The sequence below is a fragment of the Nycticebus coucang genome, chromosome 7 (genome assembly GCF_027406575.1).
Source record: "Nycticebus coucang isolate mNycCou1 chromosome 7, mNycCou1.pri, whole genome shotgun sequence".
NCBI classification, from domain to species: domain Eukaryota; kingdom Metazoa; phylum Chordata; class Mammalia; order Primates; family Lorisidae; genus Nycticebus; species Nycticebus coucang.
In genome coordinates this window covers 126,255,799-126,283,390 of record NC_069786.1, presented here as the reverse complement: position 1 = coordinate 126,283,390, position 27,592 = coordinate 126,255,799, and the positions used below count along the sequence as shown (strand labels likewise).

Here is a 27,592-nt window from a genome sequence, read left to right as displayed (position 1 = left end):
AAAGGTAGGAACAACATCAGTTTAATTGTCTAACTTTGAGTTTATTTGCTTAAAAATCAATCTCTTTCCTTAAAATAGTGGAATCTTACCATGAAGTACAGATAAGTATTACCTATGAGTCAGAATTTAAAATATGCTATTCTAAGAAAAGTTATAACTTGCAGGCTTACAATACTATATAGTTACAAAGGTCTTTCAATAATCATAGAATGGATTTTTTAAAAATTATAGCTGTGTACATTAATGCAATTATGGGATACAATGTGCTGGTTTTCTATACAATTTGAAATGTTTTCATCAAACTGGTTAACACAGCTTTATGGCATTTTCTTAGTTATTGTGTTAAGACATTTATATTGTACACCTAGTAAGTTTCACATGTACTCTTGTAAGATGCACCATAGGTGTGATCCCACCAATTACTCTCCCTCCACCCATCCTCCCCCATCCCCTCCCCTCCCTATCCCCTTCTTCTTGGGCTATAATTGGGTTATAGCTTTCATAAGAAAGCTATAAATTGGTTACATGGTAAGACTGAGTACATTGGATACTTTTTCTTCCATTCTTGAGATACTTTGCTAAGAAGAGTATGTTCCAGCTCCATTTTATAATATATTTTAATAACGGCAAAGGCTAGACTGCTCTCTCTGCCTTGTACTTTCTCAGAGTTTTACTCTTAGTATTTTCTTTTTTTTTTACTCAAATGATACTTTATTATCTAATGAATACCAGGATGAAAAGTGTAATCCTAAACACTAAATTTCTTGTCCACCATTAATGGAATGAAATTTATTTCTTAAAGAGAAATAAATACAGGTTAAAATGTACCCCCCCAAATTTATTGAAATTGGTACTAGAATTAAAAAGCAATATGGCTATATATTTTTTTAAAACTGAGAATTTACATTTCTCAATAAAAGAAGTATCTGCAACACATTATTGAATGAGAAATTAAGTATCAGGAGACAAGCTGATAATTGAATGTACAAGAGAAAGACAAATGTAACTATTACAAAACTAAGTATTTACTAACTCTATGATAAAAATGTAAGTTTAATATTTAAGGAAAAAGCAAAAAAATTATATTGAAATAATAGTAGTAATGGTGTGTATTATATCAGTAAATATAAATAATAAAAGCAAGAAATCAACATAAGTAAACAGAAACCAAAAAGATACCTTACTTTCAATAGAGAATTATTTTATACTAAAATAATCAGAATAACTAGTCAATAACTATAGTATTGCAACTGCCTGATCCAAGTAATATACCCACAAAATTCATGTCTTATAAGATGTCAAAAACATATGGAGAAAAATGACACAAATGTGATAGAAGTGGGGGATTTTGATAGTAAAAGTCATTCTGAAAGATCAAATAAGGGAAAAGTCATTCTGAAAGATCAAACAGAGAAACGAAATAATTACAAAATAAGAATAAAACTCATGTTAAACTTTATGTTCTCAAAAGCTAGAATATATTTATTCTGAAGTATATATGAAACACTTCCAAAATAGGCAATATACTTACATATATATATAATGAATTACAATTTGTTATAATATACAGTAATAAAAACTCCGATTATAGTGCAATAAAAATAGAAACAAATAATATGAACTTTAAATATCTTGACAACCTGTGCAACAAAAATGCTTTACAAATATGTTTTATAGACTTACAAAGAACATTCTAGTAAAGACGTATGAGACTCATAAAACACACAATCAGAAAACAAGTATGACCTTAAAGGCTTTTGGCATTCAATAGTAAAAATGTATATGAAACTATTTTTCATACAGAGGAATTTTAAAACAATTAAATTGCTCCACGCAGTAAAGAAATGTTCTTGTCAGAGGATGAGAGTAAAGGAGGTAAACAATGGAACCAACAATACTCTGACTATTCTAATCAATAAATAACTCAATTGAAATTAGAAGGTGGAAGGAGAACAGGATAGAAAGGTTAGAGATTTAAAATATGTATGTATGAAGTAGACAATTACATTGAAAAGAGGATGTGAGCAGATAACTTACAAAAGAAGGAATACAACTGAAATACATGTATTTCTGAATATAACAGAAAATTATTCAATTTTACTTATAAGAAATACAAATGAAAATGATAAAGCATTTTGCTTTTCAAGTTGTTAGTAGGCTAATGGAAATGCCCAGTGCTCAGTGTTGATTTTCTCCCATCTTGTTGTTGACTATATATTTTCATAATCCTTTTTGGAGACAATTAGGCAATATGTACCAAGAATCATAACGTATGCATGTGTTTTGCGTAATACTCAGGGAGTGTTTTCTAAGATTTGAATACATTGAGAAATGATAGGATGAGTCTTCTTGCACTCCTTCCTGGGTTTATGTTAAGGTAGTTGCAGAAATTGCTCAAGTGGAAAGGGATTCTGTACAGTCACTCAGGAACTGGCTGAGAGAACACTTTGGGGTCAGTGCCAAACCACGGAAAGAGAGTGAGATCAGACAATGATAGAAGAAAGCCCATTGCCGAGACCCAACCCAGGGATGTGGTGGGCAGGTCTGAGGAACAGAGGTGCCTTGAGAACCACGCATTCAGCCGGTTTCCTTACCTGGGCCTTTATGGACAGCAGTCTGAAGCCTGTGCTTTGCTGACTGACCAGCTTGCAGACTGGCTTTTTAGTTGTATGACTGTGTATAATCTTATTGTGCTTTAATTTTCTCTTTCATAAGTAGACACAAAAATAGTGCCTGAAGTTGTTGACAGGACCAATGAGATTATAGACCTTATGTGTGCATAGCTCAACACCAGGTACATTTCAACCACTAAATAAACATTGGCTCTTATCCATTGCAATGGCTCTGCCAGAGACTCTGGAGGTCTTGCCCTAGTGTACCACCTAACTAGCCATGTGAGTTTGGACATATCAGCTAATCTCACAGGCAGTTGGACTGGATTAGATGATCTCTCATGTAACTCCAGTCTTAGAAATGTTCTTAGGAAATAGTCCTGTGTAGACAAATGATTAAAAACTTACACTAGTGGAGATAGACACACCTACGTATAAATCCCAGCTATGTCTATCGCTAGCAATGTGACTAGGGGCGTGTTTTTTAATCCCTCTGTGCCTCAGTTTCTCATTTGTAAAATGAGTCTAACATGAGTATCTACCTCCTAGGGTTGTTGTGAAGATTATAAAAGATGGTAGAAATAAGGTTCGCTCAGAGTGGCTGGCAAAGATAAGGTTGCTATTGATATGGTTTGGACATGGTAAGAATTACATTATCTCGGTTTTTGGCAATTGGTAGGAATGTTAGAAATATATTAATATTAGACATTCTAATTTCAGATAGTCTGTCCACATGAACTATAATTTGTACTTGGAATTCAAATACTATTTCACAGTAACATTTCTTGCTGCTTAGGTGGGTTTAGAATTCTGAACTTTTATTTTTGGCTCAGGAAATAAGGTTAATGTGCTTAGAGATTATTCACTGTGCATTTAAATCATGGCTAGAGGAGGAGTGGATGGATGCTGGGCAGCAATGAAAGTCAAGGGTGAAATTTTGGGAAATACTGCAGGATAAATGGAAATGGACTCACTAGTGGAAATTGTCAGGTAGAGTTTTATTGAAGTGGGATTGTGTATTTGGAATTAGACAGTTCTAGGGAAACTTGTTGGGAATGATACTACCATAACTAGCAGTGATTAATGGTCTTGGCAACAAAGGATTCTTACTTTATTGTATGAGATTTCCAGTTTTAACCCCTCATCTGCCTTACACCAAGATATTAGGATATAAAACAACGTCCAATTCCACTCTTCTTACCCCTCCCTACCCTTTCTGACTCTTTCACACCATATTTGGTGATGGGGATAAACAAAGGGCAAATTCCATAGCCACTCTTATTCTAAAAATAGATTTGAATAATGTTGAAAAATTTGATTTGGTCATGAGTTTTAAAAAAATTCCATTAGTGTTATTGATGTATCACATTATGTGCTTTTAATGGGTTCATTAGCCGAAGAACAGAATAATAAAATATTAGGGGTTGAACAAAGCATAGAGGTAAAGCAATGCAAATAATTTATTTTACAGTTGAAGAAAATGAGACTAAGAGCTGACGTGCCTTTCTCAGAGTCACTAGGCCAGTTAGTGGCAGGGTGTGACTGGTACCCAGTCGTGAACTCTGAAAGTGTTGTTGTTCTCAGGGATGTTCATGATGGCAGCACAGGGTTCTGATGATCCAGGGAGCAAGAGTGTTAATGAAGTTTATGAATTCATGTGAAATATATTGGGGGTAAAAAGTCAAGGGCTCTCTGCTAATACACTCTTGCCACTATTAATGAACATTTGGGTAGGTGGAGGAGAACGTCAAAGTTGTGGAATAAGGGCTATAAGCCCTGAAGCTTAATACTGAAAAGCTCAGCCAGGTGTGGTGGATCATAGTTGCTGTAATACTAGCATTTCAGGATTGCTTGAGCCCAGGAGTTTGAGACCCAGTCTGAGCAACAGAGCAAGATCCTATTTTAATAATTTCTTCTTTTTTTTTTATTAGCCAGATGCAGTAGAGCACACCTGTGGTCCTACCTACTCAAAAGACTAAGACAGGAGAATCACTGAGCCTAGAAGTTTAAGGCTGCCGTGAACTCTGATCACAGCAACACACTCTAGCCTGGGTGACATAGCGAGAGCTGCTCTCTCTCAAAAAAGAAAAATTGAAAAGCTCAATAACTCATCAGAGACTAAACCCATCAAAACATTGCTACTATATCCCTTAATTTAACACAATGTTCAAAAATCTTATTTCCAGTTGCATTGAAAAATTATATATCAGAGAAAAGGAGATGGAAAATGTGACTCACTCTAGGACGGTAGTCCAAGAAAAGCAAAGGTAGATGGCATGCTGTCTGCAGCAGTCTCAATGGGAACATAGAATGCCCCAAGTTTAACGTATTGCCAGTGACAGAAAATGTCATCTTACATGAAAATACTCAACATTTATAGAAGTCCCAGAATGTTGCATTTATTTACAGATGTAGTGGGGCCAGCCATTTCTGTGATTATAGTTTCGTGTGTAGAGTGTTTGAAATTGTGATTGAACCCAGGTTTGTCTGACTCTGAAGCCTGAGCTATAACCTATTAGAAAGTTGAGATAATTATACAACAAGTGAGAGACACAATTAAAACTCACATGCTGAACCATCAGCTAGATATGATTGTTATAATTATTTGGTAGATTCCCTGCTTTTGATATTTCTTCTGAGACTTTAAGGTAATTTTTGCTATTTCTTCCTCTATTTATTACTATCCTCATTCCTATACCTATGCAAGTAAAAACAAAAACAAAAACATAGCTACGAATGAAGGCCTAGGTAGAGATCTGGAGAGAGATAGGTGGTGTGTGTGTGTGTGTGTGTGTGTGTGTATCAGGTGGGCTGGAGGGGGTGCAGGGGAATCCTTGAAACCTGAACGCTTTTGAAAGTGGTGCTTTTCAACCATTGTTCAGACTAGGGAGAAAGATGTTAGAGAGTGGCTTTTATGATATAGTAAGAATGCATTTTGCTTCATGATAACTTACAAACACACGGAGCCAAAACAAATACCCATGGAGCAACACTCACCTTCATTATGCAGGGCACACTTTGGTTTGTTCTGTTTTTCTCTTTTCTATCCAATTAAATATTTTTTTTTTTCACAATGCTGATTATGACACACTGAACCGATTTCACAAACTGTTAAACATGGGTTGAAAATGAGTTAGGGGAAGTAGAGAAACCTGAGTGGTCAGATGGAATGGGGGAGGTTGAAGTACGCTCCCTCTTTGGGGTATCTGTTTCTTTGCTGAACAACCAGGCAAGCCTTGTTCTAAACAGACTTCCCAGCAACCAGGACCAGGCGGACCTTAATTGAGACCCTGTGGTATGTTCAATTTTGGTTTTGACTTTTTTTTTTTTTTCCACATAGAGTATGGGCTTGGTATTAGCTATAAGAAATAAATATAGAAACATTTTGGAAAAGATGAGCAGATAATATTGGAAAAATATTGTTATAAGTTAAAATTATGGAACTATGTTCATCGATGGACCAGGTCTCCAGAAGTAAACTGTTAAGGCCTAGAATGGGATTGCACTTTTCCATCTTGGGGGTGAGCTCTGCCAAGAGTAGCTATTCTGTTTGTCCCGTTCACGTTCACCCTCTGTGAGCTTCGATCAATGAGAATTTATACACACAGAGAATGTAGCAAGGAGGAAAAAGGGAAGAGTATAAAATTGGAGTTATAGTATAATCTAAACTATGTGCATAAATATTTATATGAATTATTTCTGTTTGTTTATCAAAACATCTAGAAAGAAATATACCAAAATGTTAAAAAATGATTTCCTTTGTTTGACCAGATTATGCAAAATATTTATTTTCTTCTCGATAATATTCTATATTTTCCAAGGTTTTAAAATTCAGGATGTATTACTTTTTATAACCAGGGACAAAACTATGAGTTGACTTTTTGTTAATGGATGTTAATGCTTCATTGCTCTTATGAGAAGAGGAAATTCTCATAATTCATCTTAAAACATCTCTTAGTATCTTTGGAGGTTTGTACTGGTAATAGTTTGGGGATGGCAGCTACCACACAGCCCCTAGTGTTCGCAAAATTGGTCTCAGACCCTAAGGACTTGGAGGCTGTAACTGGGGAGCATCTCACAATTTCTCTGCTTATGTCAAGAGTGAGCACCAGAAAAATTCTCTTTCATAACTCAAATCTAAAATGTTCTCATCACATAGAGAGCATCCCCTAAAACGTCTATTAGTGACACTAACTCTTTTCTATCTGTTCCTTCTACTATTTCCTTTGATGATCTTGAAAATTAATGTATTTCACAGTAAGGAAATAACTCAGATAGATGTTTGCTTTCACAAGAAAAATCCCCAAGCAGTACAATGTTTTCAAAAACACAGAAAAGGACAATGTTAGAGGAATATCACCATAAAAATTTAAATTTCTGGATGCTTCCAGAAATATCCCCTGTGAAATATTGAGTGAGTCCCGGGTGCTGGTTACTGAGTGGGGGACGGGAGCAATAACTGTGATGTCCAGAACAGGAGTTGGTGATGCCACTCCAGCCATAAGGGCTGACACCTATGCTGTCTGAGCAAGAGGCAAGGTCTTCCACTAAATCCACATTGCACCTCCTGTAACTTCCAAGTGCCCTTGTGTCTCAGGGCAGATTCTTTGGGAGGCAGTCTCTGAGGCAGAGGGGTATGTGCAGGAGGTTATTTGGAAAGTTCTCTGGGGAGCCACACCTATAAGCCAGGGGTGGGAGCAACACTGGGCAGAGGATGAAGCTAAAGAGAGATGAGGCTGTAAAAAGGCCCTGGCTGGCCCTAGAGGCACCTCTGGAGCTGGCATGGCTCCCCAGAAGTGTCCTTCATTGAGACAGGCCTTTGTATCCCAGAATCAACCAGTCACTAGACAGAAACAGACCCCAGGGAGGGGACATAAATGTGGGCATGTCAACTTCCTTTTGCTGAGGGCAAAGCATTCCTGGATGGGATTCAGCCAGGCACTGTTGACAGTCAACATTCAGAGCTGAGGGAGCAGTGAGGAGGCACCCGTGCGACCCAGTGCCGACCACAGTCTACCCCTGCGGGGCTCAAGATCCACATTCTACATCCAGGAAGTTCATCCATCAGGGGGTGGTGCCTCCAGATTTCCAAAAGGTATTTTTTCTCAAAGAAGCTTGCAAGAGAAAGATTAATGAGATCAAGTACAGCTTCATCCATGCACTGACACGTGTTATTGCTCCTCATTCCAGATTCCATGCAACCTCGGCTGGCAACTCAGCTGGTTGTGTGTGTGTTAACTTGGTGAAACAACCCAGACCACCATACCTGAAAGGAGCTCAACTCCTGGCCACAATGTCCTTCTCACCTCATGGCTGCTACATTTATCTATTTACTCTTACAACTGAGCAGGGGAGTTCTGAGAGATACGTCAGGGTATCCCATGAATGGCAAAATAGATCCTTCCCTGCCCCCATCATGTAAAAGCAGCCTTGCAACCTCTTGACATTGCAGGTCAATGACTTCTGTGAAAGACTAGTCCTCTTCTTAACCACTGACCTCTTGGACTGTGAAATGAGAAGTAACTGAGCATAGCCACCATTTACAATTTTTTAAAATGAATTAATTTGAAATACAATTCACATAAAATGAAATGCATGTGTATTAAGTGTCCAGTTTGAGTAGTTTTGGCTCACCACCATCACAATCAAGAAAGAGGATATTTTTATCATTTCAGAAAGCTGCTCTTATCTGTTTATGTTCAATTACCCTCTGTACCCTCCATCCCACCTGCAATCCTAAGAAATTATGAATCTTCTCTCACTATGTGTCATAGACTAGCTTTGCCCCTTCTAGAATTTACCATTAGTGAAACTATACATCACAGAGCTTTTCATGTCTAACTTCTTTGGCTCTCAGAGTAATGAGTTCAAGGTTCACCTGTGTTGTTACATGGAACAGTACTTTGTTCTTATGGCTGAGAACTATTCCACTATAAGGATATACCACAATATGTTCAGCCATTTACCTGTTGATTATTCTTTAAGTTTCCAAGCTGTCTTATGATTAATAAAGCTGCTGTAAATCCTATGTTTTTATGTGGACATTTCACTTTTCTCAGGTAAATACCTAGATGTACAATTGCTGGGTAGTATGATAAGCAAATGTTCAACTATAAAAAACCACTGAACTATTTTCTGAAATGGCTGTGCCATATATTATTCTAAGCAGCAATGCTGAAAAGCCCCCGTCAGCGGGATGCAGCTCTTATTTTCTCTCATTTTCTAGATTCTTAGATGGTTGGCATCCTTTCTTTTCCAAATATGCTATAATTCTTCTACTGATTTTTCTGTATGCAGCAATTTTGATAGTTTGGTGTTTATTATTATTTCACTAAAAGTATTTTACAATTTCTTTTAAATTTCTTTTTTTTTTTTTTGATCAGGAGTTATCTTTACAGTATGGTATTTAATTTCCAAGTATCTGTGGATTTTTCAAGGTGTCTCTGTTATTGATGTCTCGGTTAAATCTGTTGTGGTCAGAGAACATACTCTGTATGATTATAATTCTTCTTCTTTTTTTTAATGACACTTTAACTTTCTGGAGGTCCTAGCCAGAATAATCAGGCAAAAGAAATAAATTAAGGGCATCCAAATTGGGAAAGAAGAAGCCAAATTATTGCTTTTTGTTGATGATATGATCTTATACCTAGAAACCCCCAAAGATTCTATCAAAAGACTGCTGGAATTGATAAACAAATTCAGCAAAGTCTTAAGGTACACAGTCAATGTACACAAATCAGTATCACTCCTATATGCCAATTAATAGTCAAACTGAGAATCAAATATTGGTAAAAGACTCAGTACCATTTATAATAGCTACAAAGAAAATAACATACCTATTACATACTTAATCAAGAAGATGAAAATTCTCTACAAAGAGAACTATGAAACATTGAGAGAAGAAATTTCAGAGGATACAAACAGATGGAAAACATATTATGCTTATGTATCAGTATAATCAACATTGTTAAAATATCCACACTACCCAAAGTGATTTATAGATTGAATGCAATCCCCATCAAAATACCAATGTCATATTTCATACATCTAGAAAAAAATAATTCTATGCTTTGTTTGGAACCAGAAAAAAGCCCCAAATCCAAGGAAATCTTAAGTAAAAGAAGAAAATCACACTACCAGATTTTAGAGTATCCTACAAAGCTATTGTAGTCAAAACAGCATGCTACTGTCACAAAAACAGAGGCATAGAACAATGGAACAGAACAGAGGACTCAGATGTAAAACCATCCATGTACAGCCAACAGATCTTTGACAAAGCCAACAACAACAAAAAATCACTCTAATTCTTTTAAAGTTACTGAGACTTGAGCTATGGAGCAGTATTTGGTCTGTACTGGGGAATGTTCATGTGCACTTAAAATAAATGTGTATCTGTTTTTGTTGTGGCAATGCTATGTAAAAATCAAGTATGTTTAAAATAGTTATCTTATAAAGCAGAATTTGATGATGGAATGGGCCTCTTCTGTGGGTTCACAGGTCAGAGAATCTGGGAATTCAGAATTTCCAAGGGCATCAGCCTGAGCTCTCAACCTAAGCCTCAGGGTCTCACTCCTTACCAGTAAGGGTTCTGAACTTGCCATAGCACTTTTTGGAGTGGTGAATTCAAGCTTGTCTGGTGCTCCATTCTCTGGATAACTAATTCCTGGGCTCAATCCTCAGCTTCCTTCACCATTTAGCTGTAGAGGCAAAAGCCTCTGTACATGTTGCAAGGGATCACCCTGGCTTTCATGCCTCACCTCAGTGAGCAGCAGCTTTTCTTTGTTTTTCTCCAATGCATCTGTAGCACTGGGCAACAGCCATCTGATCCCCCCATTCTTATAATGACTATCCCTACCCCCACGCCCAGTCTCTCTAGTGCCTGGGGACATTACACCCATCAGCACATTCCCTTCCATTTGTGTCTGTGTCAGTTCACCACTGGTGAAAGTTTTAACAATTGCCCTGCTACCTTACTACTAAGGTAAGTAATCAATACTCCATCTGCTGCCATCCAGAGGGTGGTCTGGTTCCAAAATCCCTATTGAAGAGTCTTTAAGTAAGAGTAAGAAGAGAGAGAAGCAGGTTTGAATGAAAAGAGACCTTGAACTGTGAGGCTGCTGCAGCTGAGCTTTGGATGACACAATAGGAAGTCCTAGAGCAGCTCTGCAATTGTCATCCCTCGAAGCCTTTGCACTCCCACATTGACCAGCCTTTGGAACTGGACTGCATCAAAGGAAGCAATGTTGTCCGCACTTTAAGAGGTCATTGATGATTTTCTGCTCTTTTTCTCTCCCACTTACAACACGACCAATAAAAATAGATCACAGAATATATAGCCATAGTTCCTGCAATACTTTACCTGCAATTCAGAGTTTGTTGAGGTGAAGATTTGATTTCTTCTTATCTTTCTCCTAATTCTTATCCATAAGGCCACTGACTTTATGTCATTCCCTTATGATTTTATGATGGAGTAGTCCCACGGGTGTCTGAAGAAGGTGGTATAGCCAGGAATACCATGTTTAGCAGTGTAGGTTGTGGACTGCAGAATTGTACATGGAGGGTCCAGTTATGCAAAGGCCAATGTAGATCAAAAAGCATCTTTCTTATTATGCAGATTTTTTTCTAGATAACCTAATTTCTGTAAGTTTTGCTCGACATATTTTCTACAGGTTTTAGGATAAGTAATTCTTGGCTTTGATAATGGAAGTGGGAAGAAAGAGAAATAAATAGAAGCAAGAAAGATTGGTTTTGTGTGAAATTGGCTCAGACGTAGAAGTGATGAGGCGGGAAGATTGCATAAGGTGTAGCTTCACACAAGTTCCCAAGGGAATGTATTTGGGATCATACAGATAGTGAGTTGGTTAGGAATACAGCTGAGGATAAGAAGAACCCTTAGAGACTAGTCCACTAGAGAATAATAGTATAGAGTTGCCGCTTTCTGGGTTAACTATGATGAAAGTAGATCTAAGTACTACCCTGGGAGTCAACTCCCCAGACTCTAACTGAAACTCTAACTTTTGTCCCGGCCTCCCTCTGTGTGGTGCTTATCTTAAGGAGGCCTGTGTAGGCGTCTTCATGGGCTGATCTCATGTTCCAATAAGACGAGAGCAGAAGCTGCAGGGTCTTTAGTTCAGAAGTGCCACCATGTCACATCTGCTGCATTGTATTAGTGAATAAGTCACGAGTCCAGCATAGATTCAAGGAGTGTGGACATATTCCATATCATGGGAGAAGAAGGCCAGTTACAGTGCAAGGGGGCCAGACTTCTTGGAGGAGGGGAGATTTTTGCTGCTTATATTTGAAAATAATCTATCACATGGCTAAGGTTGTGAGGGTATCAGGAATTTGTGATTAAGGGAGTCAAACACATATATGAACAGTCTGGAATGATTTAAAATAAAGTTTGCAAAGTTGAACTGTGAAAATTTCCTTTTAAGGGAGGAAAAGTGTCATCTTAGCATCTCCCCACCCCAAATCCTATCTCTATGTGGAGACAAAAGCCAGAAGCTCTGTCACTACAGGAAGGCTTGATGAATTTTAGACTTTTCTGTATTGGTTATCGACACCTCTTTTGGTGATTTTTGAAATAAGGATACTGATATAAGGGATATCTAGTGCTCCCTGCGCTAAGTATGCAACCATAGTAATTTCTGTTGGCCATTTGCTTAAATTACACTTGTAAGTGAGCTTTAATATGGTTTGTCACTTTTATTTGACAAACTAAATTAGATAATTGAAGTCTACAGATATTACAAATGGAAATAACATAACCACAGGAAGCGTGGGTCACTTTGTGAGAATTTGATCATTTCAACAATACAAAAAGAGGGAGAAACAGGATGGATCTGAAAAGTAACGTTTCCTATACACCTACCACCTGCCGGGCATGCTATGCCTATTAGCTCATTCACTGCTCCCAACAATCCCAAGTGTCAGGTAATATTACTCTTTTGAAAGGTAAAACATCTGAGCTTCAGCAAGAAAAAGTGACTTGTGAGAAGTTGTCACCCGGATACGCAGTTTTAAGGCCAGAATTCAACCTGGATCTGTTCATTATTTTAGCTTCTTCCTAATATCTGTTGAGATGGATATATATTTCTTACATCTATTCAAATTAAACACATTTTAGCCTACTTTCTGTTCAGCAGCAACACAAATTCATAATTATGCTCTTTAATGCCTGCATAATATACTAATATTTCCTTAATATGCTGGACCAGTATTTAATTCACTATTATCCTGATTTGGATTTGGAGGTTCGAATGTTAGGGTTCAGAACCATGAACTATATTAAATCTTGCTTCATACAATTTCTAGGGATGGTTGTAATTATTTTTCTGGACCAAATGTTAGTTCATAACTCATCTGGGCTCTCCCAATCTTTTTTTGTTTTTGTCATTTTCTTTGAAATGGAATCTGCCTAGATAATGGTAGGAAACTAAGCACGTGAAATTAGGCACACGCTTATGTATCTAATATTTCTATTTATACCACGAAGACACCTCTTGTTTATTTTAAGAGTAGTTCCTTGCTTGGACCAAACCTGTTTACCTATGTAAGGCAGCATTTTCAGATGCACCAGGAAGGGTGAGGTTCCAGTGTCACGCACCGAAGAGGGCTGGGAGAGGCCAGAATGCAGGTCCCATCTCCAGCCAGTAGATGTCTCTATTTCATTCACCTCCATGGCAGATTCCTCCTGAATGGGAAGACTTGGGAGCAAAACACATGGGTGGGAGGTTGTTCCATCCCTTTTGTCACCTCCCACCAGCCTCCACCTGCCCCTTTCCCCTCGCTTCCCGATTCGTGGCATAAAGGTAATGGAAACGGGAGTGCCATTTGAGTTTAAACGTGTTCTCGACTTTCCGAATCTGTTTGCAAAGTGGAAACAGTAACTGCAAGCAATCTCTGCAGAGCCAAAGCCTTTTCTCTTTAAATAGCACCGTGCTCTGAACTAAGAGCTGTATTACTGAGTCATAACAATTAATTACATTCGGAGGTGAGAAGACAGGATTTAACGCTCTAATGCGATTTGAATTTAGGCCGTTATCTCATCCCACTGCTATTTAAAACAAAATCACTTTTCCACAGAAGCATCTGCAACTAAGGAAGGTTTCAAAGCTTAAATCTGAAGACATCCCTGGCAACTGAATATTCCTGCTCTAGCTTCCCGAGGGGTTTAATATGCATATTTGGATTTTCTAGATTTTTGTTATGAAGTGCATTTTTTTCCCACTTTGGGGTTTGATAAAAGAGAACGAGGGGGCTGGGAAGGTCTATTATTTTTGTCAGGAATTTTGTAGGTGTGGGAGGTGTGCAGGATGAGTTATCGGAATAGGAAAAGTACCTCTAAATAGAGAGAGAACACATCACCGGCATCCCAGGCGCACAGCCATGTAGGACTGACCTCCCAACACCTCATGAGAAGGATTTATTGATGGGTCCAAGTGAGGAGCAGGAGAAGGAGCTGAGACCGTCCCCAGAGGTGTTTAGGCAGAAGTGGGAGGGTCTTGTGGACAACCTAGTCGGAGACCAGCCCTTCAGAAGCAGTTCCGTGGGTCTGCCAGAGGCTCTTGGAGGCCCGGAGGTCCTGGGCCTGCCTGGGTGGCTGGCACCAACGTAGGGACCCAGCGGGAACTGCGTGAAGCCCCACGTCTGAACCGCTACTGTGGCTTCCCTCCATGTGCTCCCCAAGCCTTGGGAGATGGGGGCCTCTGTCCCTTGGAGAGTCGTTGGGAGGGGCTGTTGAGCTGGGAGCTGGATTCTGGATGCTTCCAAATCTGGAAATCACTGTCTCCACGTGGGATGAGGAACATGGGCAGATCCTCCTCCCAGACACCGAGGGTGCGTAGCTCAGGACCCAGTCTCGGTATGAAATGCTCTCAGTATCCTCTCCTGGCAGCCCTCGTGTTCTGGGGACCTTGGGCTCCCCACGAAGACGTCGTTCTGTGTGCCCCTGTCCCTGTCCTTCAGTCTTGTACTTTCTTTCCATCATGTCCTGCCAACTCCCCTCTGTCCCAGCGCAGGCAGCTGTGCTTTCCACCCTCAGAGCCCGCGGAGACGCGAGGCGAGAAGTGCCACCCTGGAGTCATCTAAGTGTGCGTGCTCTCAGCCACTCACGGACCCGAACCCCACAAAACTCATTTGTTTCATCCACACAGTGGAAATATCAGTACTTCTCTTGCCGAGTTGTCAAGAGGATAGGAAGAGCCGCGCTGTTTGGAAAGGTTCTTGTTTCACGGTGGTGGCCAGGTACCTTTGGGTTTTCCCAGCCTCCTGCGGCACCTGGCAGATCTCAGGGTGAATAAGTGGCGCGGAGCATAGCATCTGAGTGGTCTGCCCGGCCTGTCAGGGGCACCCCGACCCTGCGCACGTTTTAGGTCGCGCCCCAGACTTCCCCGGGGCCCTTGGCGAAACTCGCCTCGCCCCTTTTGCCGCACATCAGCCGTGTTTTATTTTCTTTTCCACCACCTCCTGATAATAGCATGGGCTTGTTCATATGTTTTCTCAAGCATAACTGTCTTCCCTTAACCAGGACGCAAGCTCCGGCAAGGACGAACGTGTGCTCTGCGCCACGGCCCCTCAGAACCCAGCATAGGGGCTGGAGCGTAATAGGTGCTCAGTTAAGTGGAGTGGGAAGAATGAATGGGGGTTTCTCTCCAGCTCAGTGCCCGGAACAGCACCAGCGCTCGGAGATGACTGCTGAAGGGAAGCACCGGACCCCGGGGTTACGGTGTCTTTCGTTGGGAAGGGTCCCCTCACCCGCGTCTCTAAGGACCCTCCCGCGTCTCTAGGACCCTCCCTCCGCAGCCAGTCTGTCCCCTTTCCAAGACCCCTATACCAACAGGGACTTCGAAAGGACCAGGGACGGCGGTTCTGGCCTCCCCACCCACCCCTTTTTGGGATCTGGGGGTTGCCGCGCCGCGACCCCAGCTCCCCGATGCCCCCGGGCGCCGGTCCCCGCGCGGGCGCCCGCCCCGGGCATGCTCAGAGCGCGCAGGTCCGCGCGGCAGCGGCGGGGGAGGAGGAGAGGAAGGAGGAGGGAGCGGCCACCGCCGCCGCCGCCGCCGCCGCCGTGCGCTCGCCGGGCCGGGCGGAGCTGCGCAGTCCTCTCGCAGCTGCGCCAGGACAGCCGGCGCGCGGCCGTGCCCACAAGTTGCCGGCGGCCGAGCTCCGCGCCGCCGCCTCCTGCTCGCAGCCCCCTACGCCGACCCCGCGGTGGTGGAGGGCGCCAGGACGCACATACTGAGGACGCCGACCCCAGATGTAAAGCGGGACAGCGGTGCCTGGTCACCTGGCGCGATCTACAGAGTCTGGCCAGCCTCTCTCTGCCAAACCCCAGAGCTGAAAGATGTGGCAGCCGGCCACAGAGCGCCTGCAGGTAAGGGGCACCCGGGAGACTGGGGGCCAGCCTGGAGGAGGAGGTTCCCGGGCTGGAGCAGCCAAGGTGGTGCCTCTGCCCACTTGCGGAGATGTGCCTCCCTAAAACCCATCCTGTAAGACGAATGTATGGGACCAGGATGCTGTTGACTTAACCCACAGCCAGGCATCTGGCAGGGTTAAAGGGGCTGATGAAACTGAGGAACGCAGGAATTTTGGTGGTACAACTTTTGGCTTGGGCATATTTGGCTGCGTGTTGATGTATACAGTATTGGACTTACTGCCCGGCCAATGAATTCCACTGATACAATTTACTGGTCTGAGGGTAGGGTTTTTGAATCCAGATTTTTTTTCCCTTTCTGTCTCCAAGAAAGACAGAACAAATGATTTGTGAAAGCATCCATTTGCCAATATAATTTGGAAGTATCAAGCTTGGTTTGGCTTGGTCGTGGTATGCTACTTATTTTATTTTTCCTTATTCACTAGATCTCCGTCTTTATCTCTCCCCTCAATCCAAGCTTCTCCAGATATTTGAAAATCAAAAGTTAAGGTTATCCAGGACTAGTTATGTCTGGGGTCATCCCTTTGGAAGTTTTTTACTGCTGCCTGGAGAAATGCCAAACTGCCGTTGATTTGGACTATGAAAGTGGGGAGATGGGGGAGGGGGCCAAACAGAGAAAGAGGGGTGTTTCCCAAAGGAGCTCATTCAGTAACACTTTGGGCCCTGGAGTTGCCCTGGCTGCAGGGTTTGGTGACAGCCTTTTGTTGGCATATATTCTCAAGAGTGACAGCAGCTACTCTGCCAGTTAAAATCCAAATCCACAGAATCCTGCAGTTTCTAACTTTTGGCAGGCTCAGAGCCACATTGTTTTATAGTAAACTTTGAAAAAGTGTTTAAGTGGTAAAATACAGCACCATTGGAAGCTGAGCGTGTCTGAAGACTTAAGACAGTCAAGCCAGGAGCCCTGGCCGACTTGGAGGTTTCTCAATGAACATTTAAAGCCCCAAACACAGTCAGTCCCTCAGATGCTGGGAGAGGCTAACCTTTGCCTAGGAGTCCTTATACTGAGGATTAATCTGCAGAAGGCATTGCGATTAGCAGAAACAGATGCCCCATAGTGCCTTTCCAAGTCTCCCTAGGCTGCGACTTTTGGGCAGTGTATTCGCTTTAATAGACCCTGTGACACCAAGCCAGTTCCCCAGGGTCTCACACAGAATAAACCAGAAAACTTGGATTTAGCCTTGCAGATGGGAAGGTGGATGACCAGCCTCTTAACCTCCCCCCACCCCAATCTTATTAAGAGAACATCAACGTTGGGCTCTGAATGATTGGCAGAAGGTGATCTAAAGGTATTTTGGCAGTGGCCCCAGATATCAGTGGTGCGTTTGATTCCTCTCTCAATTCAAGGCATGAGTTCTGTTCTAAAGGAGCAGAATGATTGGGAGAAGTTGTCAGGTTCCCCATCTCCTCATGCAGGGAGTAACTTCTGGAAATCTTTAAAGAGGTGTCATCAAAGTTCCTAGAGGTGGCTCTCATGGCCTGGTGATCTGCTCCTCTGAAGAGTTTCCGGATTTCTGTCTGGTGAAGTTATTCCTGCTGGCCTGTTTCACTTAGGGAGTCGTGTTTTCTGCAGAGCACGTGTCCCTTGTAAGGCAGGCGCTCTCTGCTTACACTCCCTACGGGGAGTGTTCCTTGCTAGAAAAGTCTCCTCACTCTTCTGTGAGATGTGCACAGGAGCGTTTGGGCATGGGTCTGGCTGATTGCAGTTTGTGTTTGCAGTGTGTTTATTTTATTTTATTTCAGGGTGTTATGTTGAAAGAGCCTGGTTTTAGGCTTTCAAAAGCTCAGGTAAACAAGGCTTTATCACTAAGATAAAGTTACTGTCAGACGGTACTTCCCAAGGGCTCGACTTCACGTTTCCCAAATTTAGTCAGTGGACCTGGTTGTCTTTTAAAAGTACGTGGATCTCAAGCCTTGATATTATAAAAGTGAGACAAATGGGGAATAATCTTCGTATTCATGGCTTCTTCCGAATAGCTCAACTCTTCTTTAACATACAATTTGTATGTTGTTACTTTTAGCTTCTGAAGGAGAGAGATATTGGGGGGTGGGGTGGCGAAGGAGCTGCTTATAATCATGTATTTCTGTTCCTTGTGATTATCTTTGTCATGGTTTTGCTGTCTGGGACTTTTTTTTTTTTTCTTTTTTTTGTAGAGACAGAGTCTCACTGTACCACCCTCGGGTAGAGTGCCGTGGCGTCACACGGCTCACAGCAACCTCTAACTCTTGGGCTTCCACGATTCTCTTGCCTCAGCCTCCCGAGAAGCTGGGACTACAGGCGCCCGCCACAACGCCCGGCTATTTTTTTGTTGCAGTTTGGCCGGGGCTGGGTTTGAACCCGCCACCCTCAGCATATGGGGCCGGCCCCCTACTCACTGAGCCACAGGCGCTGTCTGGGATTTTTTTCTTCCCATTTTTGCTCTTGAGGGATCATGCAGCTCCTTAGGAACTAAAGAGGCTGTTTTTACCCTTCCAGGTTCTGTGGCCATGGAGATAGTCATGGCAATCAAATTGGGTGGGGAAATAGAGGATGAGCCCTATCCCCTCTCTTTACAAATCTTTTTAGCCTTCTCATACAACCTCATTACACTTTTTTTCTCATTCCTTTTTTTTTTTTTGCAGTTTTTGGCTGGGGCTGGGTTTGAACCCACTACCTCCGGCTTATGGGGCTGGTGCCCTACTCTGTTAGCCATAGGCGCCAGCCACCCTTTTCTCATTCCTTTTTAATACAAACATTATAATTTGATGAGCCAGAGTGAAGAAAATGCTTCAAGGAGACATTCCCAGAGTTTCCCAATAGGGCTAAGGTGTAGATTTACTGTATAAATACCTAGAAATAAAAGAGGCTAGGGAAGAGAGGAACTAGATCCTTTCCTAATTGATTTTATAGTTGATATTAGAGGATGCCAATTTGAAAGGTGTGTGGTCCTAGGAGTGAGGCAGAACTTTGCTCAGAGCAGTCACTCTCTAACTAAGGGACTTGTGAGGGCAGCAACCGACTTCCTTGCTCAGGCAGTGGTATCTTCGATCAGGTTTGATTATCATCATTACCCACTTCTGTGCCCCCCCAAAACATAATGCTGATATTTTCTGATTTGAGGTTTAGCTATTTGACTCAAATCCAGTACAGAAGGGACCTAGTGCCCCGAGCAGGACTGAGCTGGGTAATTTCTCATTCAGTCGCACCAACTGTGGCAAGTTCATCTGCTCCCTTGAATGTTAAAACTTCTGTTGGGTCCCTCTGGAGCCCTTGCTAGGAGCTTTTGCCATTAAAAATATAATGGGATCAAAAGGGATGTGGAGCTTTAATTTACCACCTTAGCTTTTAAAAACGAATAAATATGAATTCTTGTTTTTTCACCTTTTCCTCTGCACAGTGGACTTTTTTCTTTTTTTTTCCTGGAGAAACTTAGGAGAGTTATACATTTTATAAGAAGCAGATTTGAAACAGACTTTTTTCCAGAAAAGTTAAAGGGGAATTTTCAGTAGAAAAAGGCAAATATCAGTTTTTGAAGACAGAGATGACATTACTTCTGGCCTTGATATTTTAAAATTTGCACTGGTTTCTGGATTGACTTAATTGTTGTGCCAGGTGGGTCTCCTCTGAGTGACAGACCCCTCCATACTAGAGAGTGGTTTGACTTTGCCCTAAGGAACATATATTTTCTCGGAGCGGATGTCTTCAGGGAGGTACAGATACATTTTTCTGGTAGTCTCAAGATTGAGTTCAAAATGAGAGAGGCCAAATACATCCTCGACTGTGGTGTACTTATTATGCTAACAGAGTGGAATATGATAGTAGACATGTAGAGGCATCAAATTCTAGCAAATTCTAACTGGGGAGTCTCCAGCTGACATCTTGTCTCATAAGGCATTCTGTGAAAGTTCCACAATTTAATCAATTGCCTGCTTCCTTGGCCATTACAATTTCTTCACAGAAGGTTCAGAAAATTCAGAACTTTTTAGGCGGCGCCTGTGGCTCAGTCGGTAGGGCGCTGGCCCCATATACCGAGGGTGGCGGGTTCAAACCCGGCCCCAGCCAAACTGCAACCAAAAAATAGCCAGGCGTTGTGGCGGGCGCCTGTAGTCCCAGCTGCTCGGGAGGCTGAGGCAAGAGAATCGCTTAAGCCCAGGAGTTGGAGGTTGCTGTGAGCTGTGTGAGGCCACGGCACTCTACCGAGGGCCATAAAGTGAGACTCTGTCTCTACAAAAAAAAAAAAAAAAAAAAAAGAAAATTCAGAACTTTTTAATTTATTAATCTGGATTTTGGTGTCTCAGCCTGAGCTGTTTTTTGGCTCTACCATCACTTACATGGGTACTTCTGAAAGAGGGAGTTGAAGAAGGGTAGGGAGGAAATTGGATCCTGAAGAACTTTTCTTTGGGTTTCTTTTTAAACTTTTGGCTGCTAGATAAAGAAGTTGAAATTTTTAACTAAATGCTATTTGGGGATTTTAGGCAGTAAAGTTCTCCTTCCCCAGGAGCACCTTGCCCTTACTCTGCCTTGCAGACCTTCTCTTGACTGGGAGTGTGGATTATTCTAGATTTTTTTCTCTATTATTATGCAACATCACTTATGTCCTAAAAAGTGTGACCAAGGAACCTTCTGAAACATCAGCTGGCGGCCATTAAGGTTGGCCTATCAGGAAAGACTGAAAATCCTGGCAAGTCTGACTTTCCTGGCTGACCAGATTGACAAAGGGAACACAGAACAAGAAGGGGGAGGTAAGAACAACCTGCTTTTCTGCAGCAGACGCCGTTATGTGTGGCACTGCGCTGTGAGTTTTATTGGAATTCTCTAACTCATTTCCTTCCCACAACCACTTTTATCCTTATTTTATAGATAGAGAAATGAAGGCCAGAAAGTTGAAATGACTTAACCAGGGTCAGACGGCGAGAAAGAAACTGAGCAGGGATTGGAACTAGGTGGTTTGGCTCCTCACTTTGCGTCCTACACACTTCCCCGTAGTGCAGAAGCATCAGGTAAAGCTTGAAGCCCTATTCACGTTGGTGCTATTGTTAGTAATAAATACTACAGAATTAGAACAATGGGTGTCTTGTGGGCTCAGAGAGGCTGCTGTCATAGTTCTTGTTGAAACAGTATATTGACCAGGGGCTACCCTGTTTTTGGTGACCCAAATCTCTGGGGGAAATAAGTTCCTCCTGTGTCACAGTGAAGCTGAAATTCACAAGTGTCATTTATGAGTCTCTCCAACTACAGTGCATGGCATTTATTCAAACTGGAGACCTTGAAAGCTGGTAATCAGGCCTGATTCCGTAGGCAGTCATTCCAAGTTTAGACAAAAAAACAGGGGGATGGAGGGAGGAGGTTGGGACGTTTCAGAGCAGTTGCTTATAAACAAGCAGCAGCTCTTCCTACAGAGGCACCGGTATCTCACGAAAGCCACACTAGATTTTGCTGTCATTTTCCTCTCTAGTAGTTGAGCAGCACGAAGCATTGGACCTTATCATTCATAAAGAGAACTTGGAGTTAGCGTTAATTTAAAGACTTAGACTCTCTTAAAAGTAAAATAATGTCTGACATCATTGGGTCTGTCTCCAATTTTGCCAGCAAAATATCTACCAAGTGATTTGCAAAATGCTAGTTTTGGGAACAACTCCGTCCCCTTAGTTACTCATTGCCTAATGCCTGTTTAATGTTGACGGTACTGAGTTACCTTCAAGTGTTAGGCAACGTTCACTTTTTGTTTGATGTTCCAGATTAGGTCTCTCCTGCCTTCCCTCTGCCCTGACTCCTTTCCGCCATGTAAATTGGCCTTGGAGGGGACTCTGGGAGAGTCAGCCTGAAAGCTTCCAGCCCCCTAGAGATCAGACCGCCTCCTGTGGGGGTACTTCACTCTGAATAGCAGCAGTCAGGGACTTGTTAGTGGTTGGCAAATAAAACCAACCCCGAAATGCTCACTGGCCGCAGTGTGCTTCTCTCAGCCCCTGCGGCACTCGTGTAAACGGAGGCTTTATACCTGTATAAGTAGAGCAAGAAGGAATAGGTGACATGTTTGTGCAGAGGCCTCCTTAAAGTCTGGTGGGATTAGTTTACTATCAGTTTGTGTTAAACTAAAAAAAAAAATCTTTTGATCTCAATTTAGCTGCTAATCAGTGATCGAGCTTCCCAGAATTTACCGGGTCCAACCTCTGAGGTCAAGGACCACACAAGGAAGGTGTCAGGGAAGAGGCACAGACTTGCTTTGTGCCTTCGGCATAACCTCGACACTTGCAATGTCTGAGCGAGCTCTTCCACTTGAAACTGATGCCCGTGGATGTCGAAGCTTGCCAACGTCGTCTTTTTCATATTTGAAGGCCCATGACTCCTCTGCCCTCCTGTGTTTTGACTAAGGTCTTACTTTGATAAGCGAGATTCCAGTAAAGGCCTTGGTAGCCAGGTTGTGTCCAGAATCGGAAATCACTTGGATAAAAAAAAACTGAAAAGAAAGCCAAATATTCTCTTTATAAATAATTTTGACTCGATTGCTTACTAACAATGTTCTATTTGGTTTTGTGACTCCTCTGAGCTTTGCTTTCCTCATCTATAAAATGAAGAGAAATTTTGGTAAACGGTAGGTACTCAAGAAACAGGATCAATTCTTAATGCCATCCGGGTTGGTCATTCTCGGAACAGAGTTTTGAGTTTATGTCTGAACTCCTGTTTTCTTTCGGCAATCTTTATTGTACATCCACTGTGTTCCGACGCTCTCTATTCCTTGTGGTGTAGGTATCCCCCAAATTTCAAATACTGGGACAGAACGCAGGCGTCCCAGTGTGGAATGCTCTTTTGATAATGAGTGCAGATTTATCTACTGTGATTTGAGAAAATTAAAACAGAGAAAAACTAAACTATTGCTTCTTTTTTCCTTTGTATCCTTCTGGTCAACATCCTAGAAGAAGGTGGCAAAGCCCCCGAGTGTAATATGTGCTTTGTTGTTAAAGGGAAGTCCTCTGGACAATATGGTAAATGAGCTTCAGAACGGAAGATAGTTCACTTGGAAATTCAACTTACGGGCTTCGGTGTGAAACAAAGTCATTTTAGGGTGGATCCTGTGAAACTTTTCTAGACACTTCAAGATCAAGGGAGGATTAGGATTTAGGATTTGGTCCTCAAAACAATCCATGTTGTCAGAGTTTTTTAGGGTGTCTGGTTAGCAGCCTCTGTGGTTTGCCTCCTTCCCACTAGGAAAACGTGTAGGTTGACAAAAGAGCGTATTTCAAATTGACCTCCAGTAAGCCTCATGGTATGTCACGTTGGTTATTTGTGTCTGGAATTTTGTTTTGTTTTTAAATTGGGAACTATGTAAATTCTTTTAATGAAGAACCTATTCCTGTGGCCTCCTCCTTAAGATGAAAAGATAAATGTCATTAGATGTCATAACACTTGCTTGCTTGGGCAAGCTCTCTTTCTCGGTACTGTAGCCACAGTGGTATGATCGTTTTCAGTCCTTATGACAGGAGGACAGGCGTCTGACTTACTGAAGAATTGCTCTTTCGGTTTTTATGTCTTGGAGTGAAGGGTCATTCTAGTTCTAACATGCTGTTTTTCTTTTCATCTTCTTCTTCAGAAGGGAGTAGTACCTTGTGTGTGGGAGCAGGTGGGGTGTGGGAGTTATCAGGAGAAAGAGGCTCCTTAATTGTCATCCTTCCTCAAGACTGTGCCCATCCTGATCCTTTCATAACAAGTCTTTTCTCATAGGGCTGTTATAATTGCAAGTCTGAGGATAAACACACAGGTTCCATAGACCACCACATGCTTCGGTGCCTTTGTATCAGGAATGGACTGGCCTTCCCTGAGCTGTGAGTGGGATCGTGATGAATAAGCCACCTAGACTGTGGGACAGTGGCAGTATCTCTTTCCTCTCTTAAGTCTTCTAAGGTTCTTTCCTAGGGACTGAGCTGGAGGCTTAAGACCTGCTACTGATGGGCAGCTATTAACTTTGGGGTTTAAATTCTTACTAGCTTAGTGTATTACCAATAGTTTCCCAGGGCTGTGGTAACAAAGTGCCACAAACTGGTGGCTTCCACAATAGAAATTTGTTGTTCTCATGGTTTTGGAGGCTGGAAGTCAAAAGAAGGTGTTAGAGGGGCTGATTCCTTCTGGGGGTGACACAGCACGCGTTCTGTGACTCCCTGCTAGCATCAGGTGGCTTCCTGGCAGGCTTTGGCTTTCCTTGGCTTGTGGCAGCGTCACTCAAGCATCCCTGTGGTGTCCTCCCTGTGTCCAATCTTCCCCCTTTTATAGGGACAGCAGTCATATCAGATGAGGGGCCCCCTTTGTGCAACGTGACCTCGTCTTCACTAATTACGTGTGCATGAGCCTGTCTCCAAATAAGGTCACATTCTGAGGTATGGGGCTTTAGGGCTTCAGCATATGAATTTGTAGATGGATACAGTTCAATGCGTAACATCCATAATTAGTGTAGAATTTTCTTTCGGGTGTCTTCCATGTACCAATATATGTGTTCCTATTTGACCAATCACAAAATAATAATAATAGAAAGAAAGCAGCGAGAATTTTTTTTTCTAAATGGCAGTACAGATGTGAAATGGGGTGCTGTATCTACTAAGTATCATGACTACCATTTTATTCTTGATTGTAAAAAGTTACAGACTATTATCTGCTTAGGAAAACAGTTTACGTTTCAAGTAGTAGAGAGGTTAATAATCTTATCTCTTTCCCATTCCCAGTTCTACCCATGAAGGAAAGTCATATGATCTACCTAATGGTTATTTTTCCACCACTTTACTCAGGCTTTTGCAAACATATTCAAATATATAAACTTATATTTGGGGTTTTTCTTCATGTATTTAAATAATATAATCCTACAATGTCTATATACTACCCTGCTACTTTCCTCCCTGCTACTTTACAGTGTTTTATGGGTATCCTTCTGGTCAATACGTGTAGCTCCAATTCATTCTACTTAGTACCTGCGTAGGCTTTTGTGGTGGAGCCGGACTGTAATATGTTAATTACTCTCCTATGAGGGAGTATTTGGGTGGTGTTCATGTTCATATTCTTTTGTTTTTACCCTATAAATAATACTGTTACAAGTTTTCGTGCATATCCCTAATTATTTGTGCTTGTATTACTTTGGCCTGAATGGCTAAAACTGGAATGGCTGCGTCAAAGAGCATGCATGTTTTAAATTTCAGTAGCTGTCAGTAAGGGCCTTCATTGAGAGTTCTACTTTCTGATCAAAAATTTGTGGGTACAATGTAGGGGTGTGTGGCACATCTTTTGGGTGCTGGGTCTAACTACAAGATTACCTAACAAATTCAAATATTGTGACTTGGTTGTTTATACTCTCATATTAACCTGAAATAAAAAAAATAAAAATAAAATGTAAAAAAAAAATATGTGATTTTGACAAAGGTGCAAAGAAGATAGTTCACTGATGTCTTAGTCTGCCTAGGTTGCTAAACTGGGTAGCTTGTATAAACAACAGAAACTTATTTCTCATAGCTCTAGAGGCTTGAAGTCTAAGATCAAGGTGCAGGTACATTCAGCTGCTGGTGAGGACCTGGTCCCTGGTTGATAGAAATGGCACATCTTATGGCCAGGCACAGTGGCTCATGCCTGTAATCCTAGCACTCTGGGAGGCCAAGGTGGGTGGATCATTTGAGCTCAGGAATTTGAGACTACCCTCAGTGAGAGTGCGACCCTGTCTCTACTAAAAAAACAAAAAGAAAAACAAAACCCCCCAAAATACAGAAAAACTAGCTGGGTATTGTAGCAAGAACCTATAGTCCCAGCTACTTGGGAGGCTGAGGCAAGAGGATCACATGAGCCCAAGAGTATGAGGTTGCTATGAGCTATGATGACACCATGGCACTCTACCCAGGGTGACAGACTGAGAAATAAAATAAAGAAGACAAATGGTTCCTTTTTGCTGTGTCCTCATAGTTTAAGGGGTGGATGAGCTCCCTTGGGCTTAGTTTATAGGGGAACTAACACCATTCATGAAGGGCTCACTCCCATAACCTTGTCACCTCCTGAAGAGTCTACCTCCTCATACCATCACCTTGGGAGTTAGGATTTCAATAGATGAATTTGAAATTCATAAATATCCAGGGGGAGTAAATGTCCAGACCATAGCAACTGGAGAAAGGGTAATAGTGTCTTAAACAAATGATGTTGGAGCAATCAAATATTTATATGCAAAACAACAGCAACAACATCAACAACCCAAAATATTTCAATCCATACCTCCTCCTATGCACAAAAATTAACTTAAATGGATCCTTGACCTAAATACAGAGAGTACCAAAAAATACATGCACATTTTAAGAAAGGAAAAGAAATATGTATTAAAATTATAATATCCAATATGTACTGATAATAAAAGATGAATGGAAGTTATGTTTGGGTACCTGCTATGGTTGCAGAAGTCAGATGTGACTTGAATATTACAATTTTAATAGAATTTTTTTCTTTCTTTAAAATATCTATTCATTTTTTGGTACCCTCTGTATATAACCTAAAAATCTAAAACTTCTAGACAAGAACAAAAAAGAATATTTATAGCTTTGTGTGCATCTTTAAAACATTACTACAGTCGAGATAATGAACATATTCATCACATCCAAAAGTTTATTTGGGTTGAGCACAGATATCTCATAGCAACGAAAGGAACACAATCAGTAGGGAAAAAATTGGACTTCATAAAAATGAAAAACTTGTGCTTTTGTAATGATACTGTTATGAGAATGAAAAAAATAAGACACAGGGTTGGGGAAAATACTTGCCAATTATATATGTAGTAAAGGACTTGAATCCAGGATATATAAAGAACCTGTTAAAACTCAATAATAAGATAAAAAACTCAATAAAAAAAAAACAGGCAAATGATTTGAGCAAAGAAGATATATGAATGGCAAATAAGCACATGAAAAGATGTTTAATATTATTAGTCACTAGAGAAATGCAAATTAAAGCCATAATGAGATGTATCACTACACAACTATTCAAATAGCTAAGATGAAAAAGACTATGACAATGGCAAATGTTGGTGAGGGTGTGGAGGAACTGGAACTCTCAGCTACTGTTGACGGAAAGGGAAAAAAATGACTGAATGCAGGTTAGTACTGCAGGCCTGCAGATGTGCTGGAGGAAGGGAGTGGTAAGGGGCTTGATGGAAGGTGGGGTGTGATGGGTGTGTTCAACATCTCGCTTTGGTTGTGGTTTCATGGGTTTATACATGTGTCAAAACATATCAAATTGTGTAGTTTATTATGTTAAATAGACCTCTATAAAGCTGTTAAATAATGCATATGTGAAATACTCATTATATGCCAGGTACAGTGCTAACTAAATAATAACTAGTTCCTGCCCTTACTCCTGAGAATTCTTTGTAGCATTCATTTTCTTTTAACCAGGAATTGAAATTCTAACCCAGAATATAAATAATGAACTCTATAACTTTTCTTAGAGTTCTCTTTTTTCCTTTTAAAACATTTCTTTATTTAGTTCTTGAAATGATGTTTTTCACCCATCTCGTTTTGCCTAAGGATCTTTATGAAACCAGTGCTTGAGCAA

General features: G+C 41.4%; 1 protein-coding gene across 3 annotated transcripts in view; it reads left to right on the top strand.

Moving 5' to 3' along the window:
- The first annotated feature begins 5,886 nt into the window (after positions 1-5,886).
- PID1 (phosphotyrosine interaction domain containing 1) overlaps positions 5,887-27,592 on the top strand; it is a 272,822-nt gene continuing 251,116 nt past the window's right edge. Inside the window, exon 1 of one of the 3 annotated variants that reach the window (XM_053597382.1) lies at positions 5,887-5,907. Coding sequence is in view for 1 of the 3 variants with exons in the window: in XM_053597381.1 (XP_053453356.1) it covers positions 15,961-15,990 (30 nt within the window). In the remaining 2 variants the exon portion in view is untranslated. Of the gene's footprint in view, positions 5,908-15,666; positions 15,991-20,911; positions 21,031-27,592 lie in introns of those variants that run through there. The other 2 variants (XM_053597381.1, XM_053597383.1) reach the window with 2 other exon arrangements.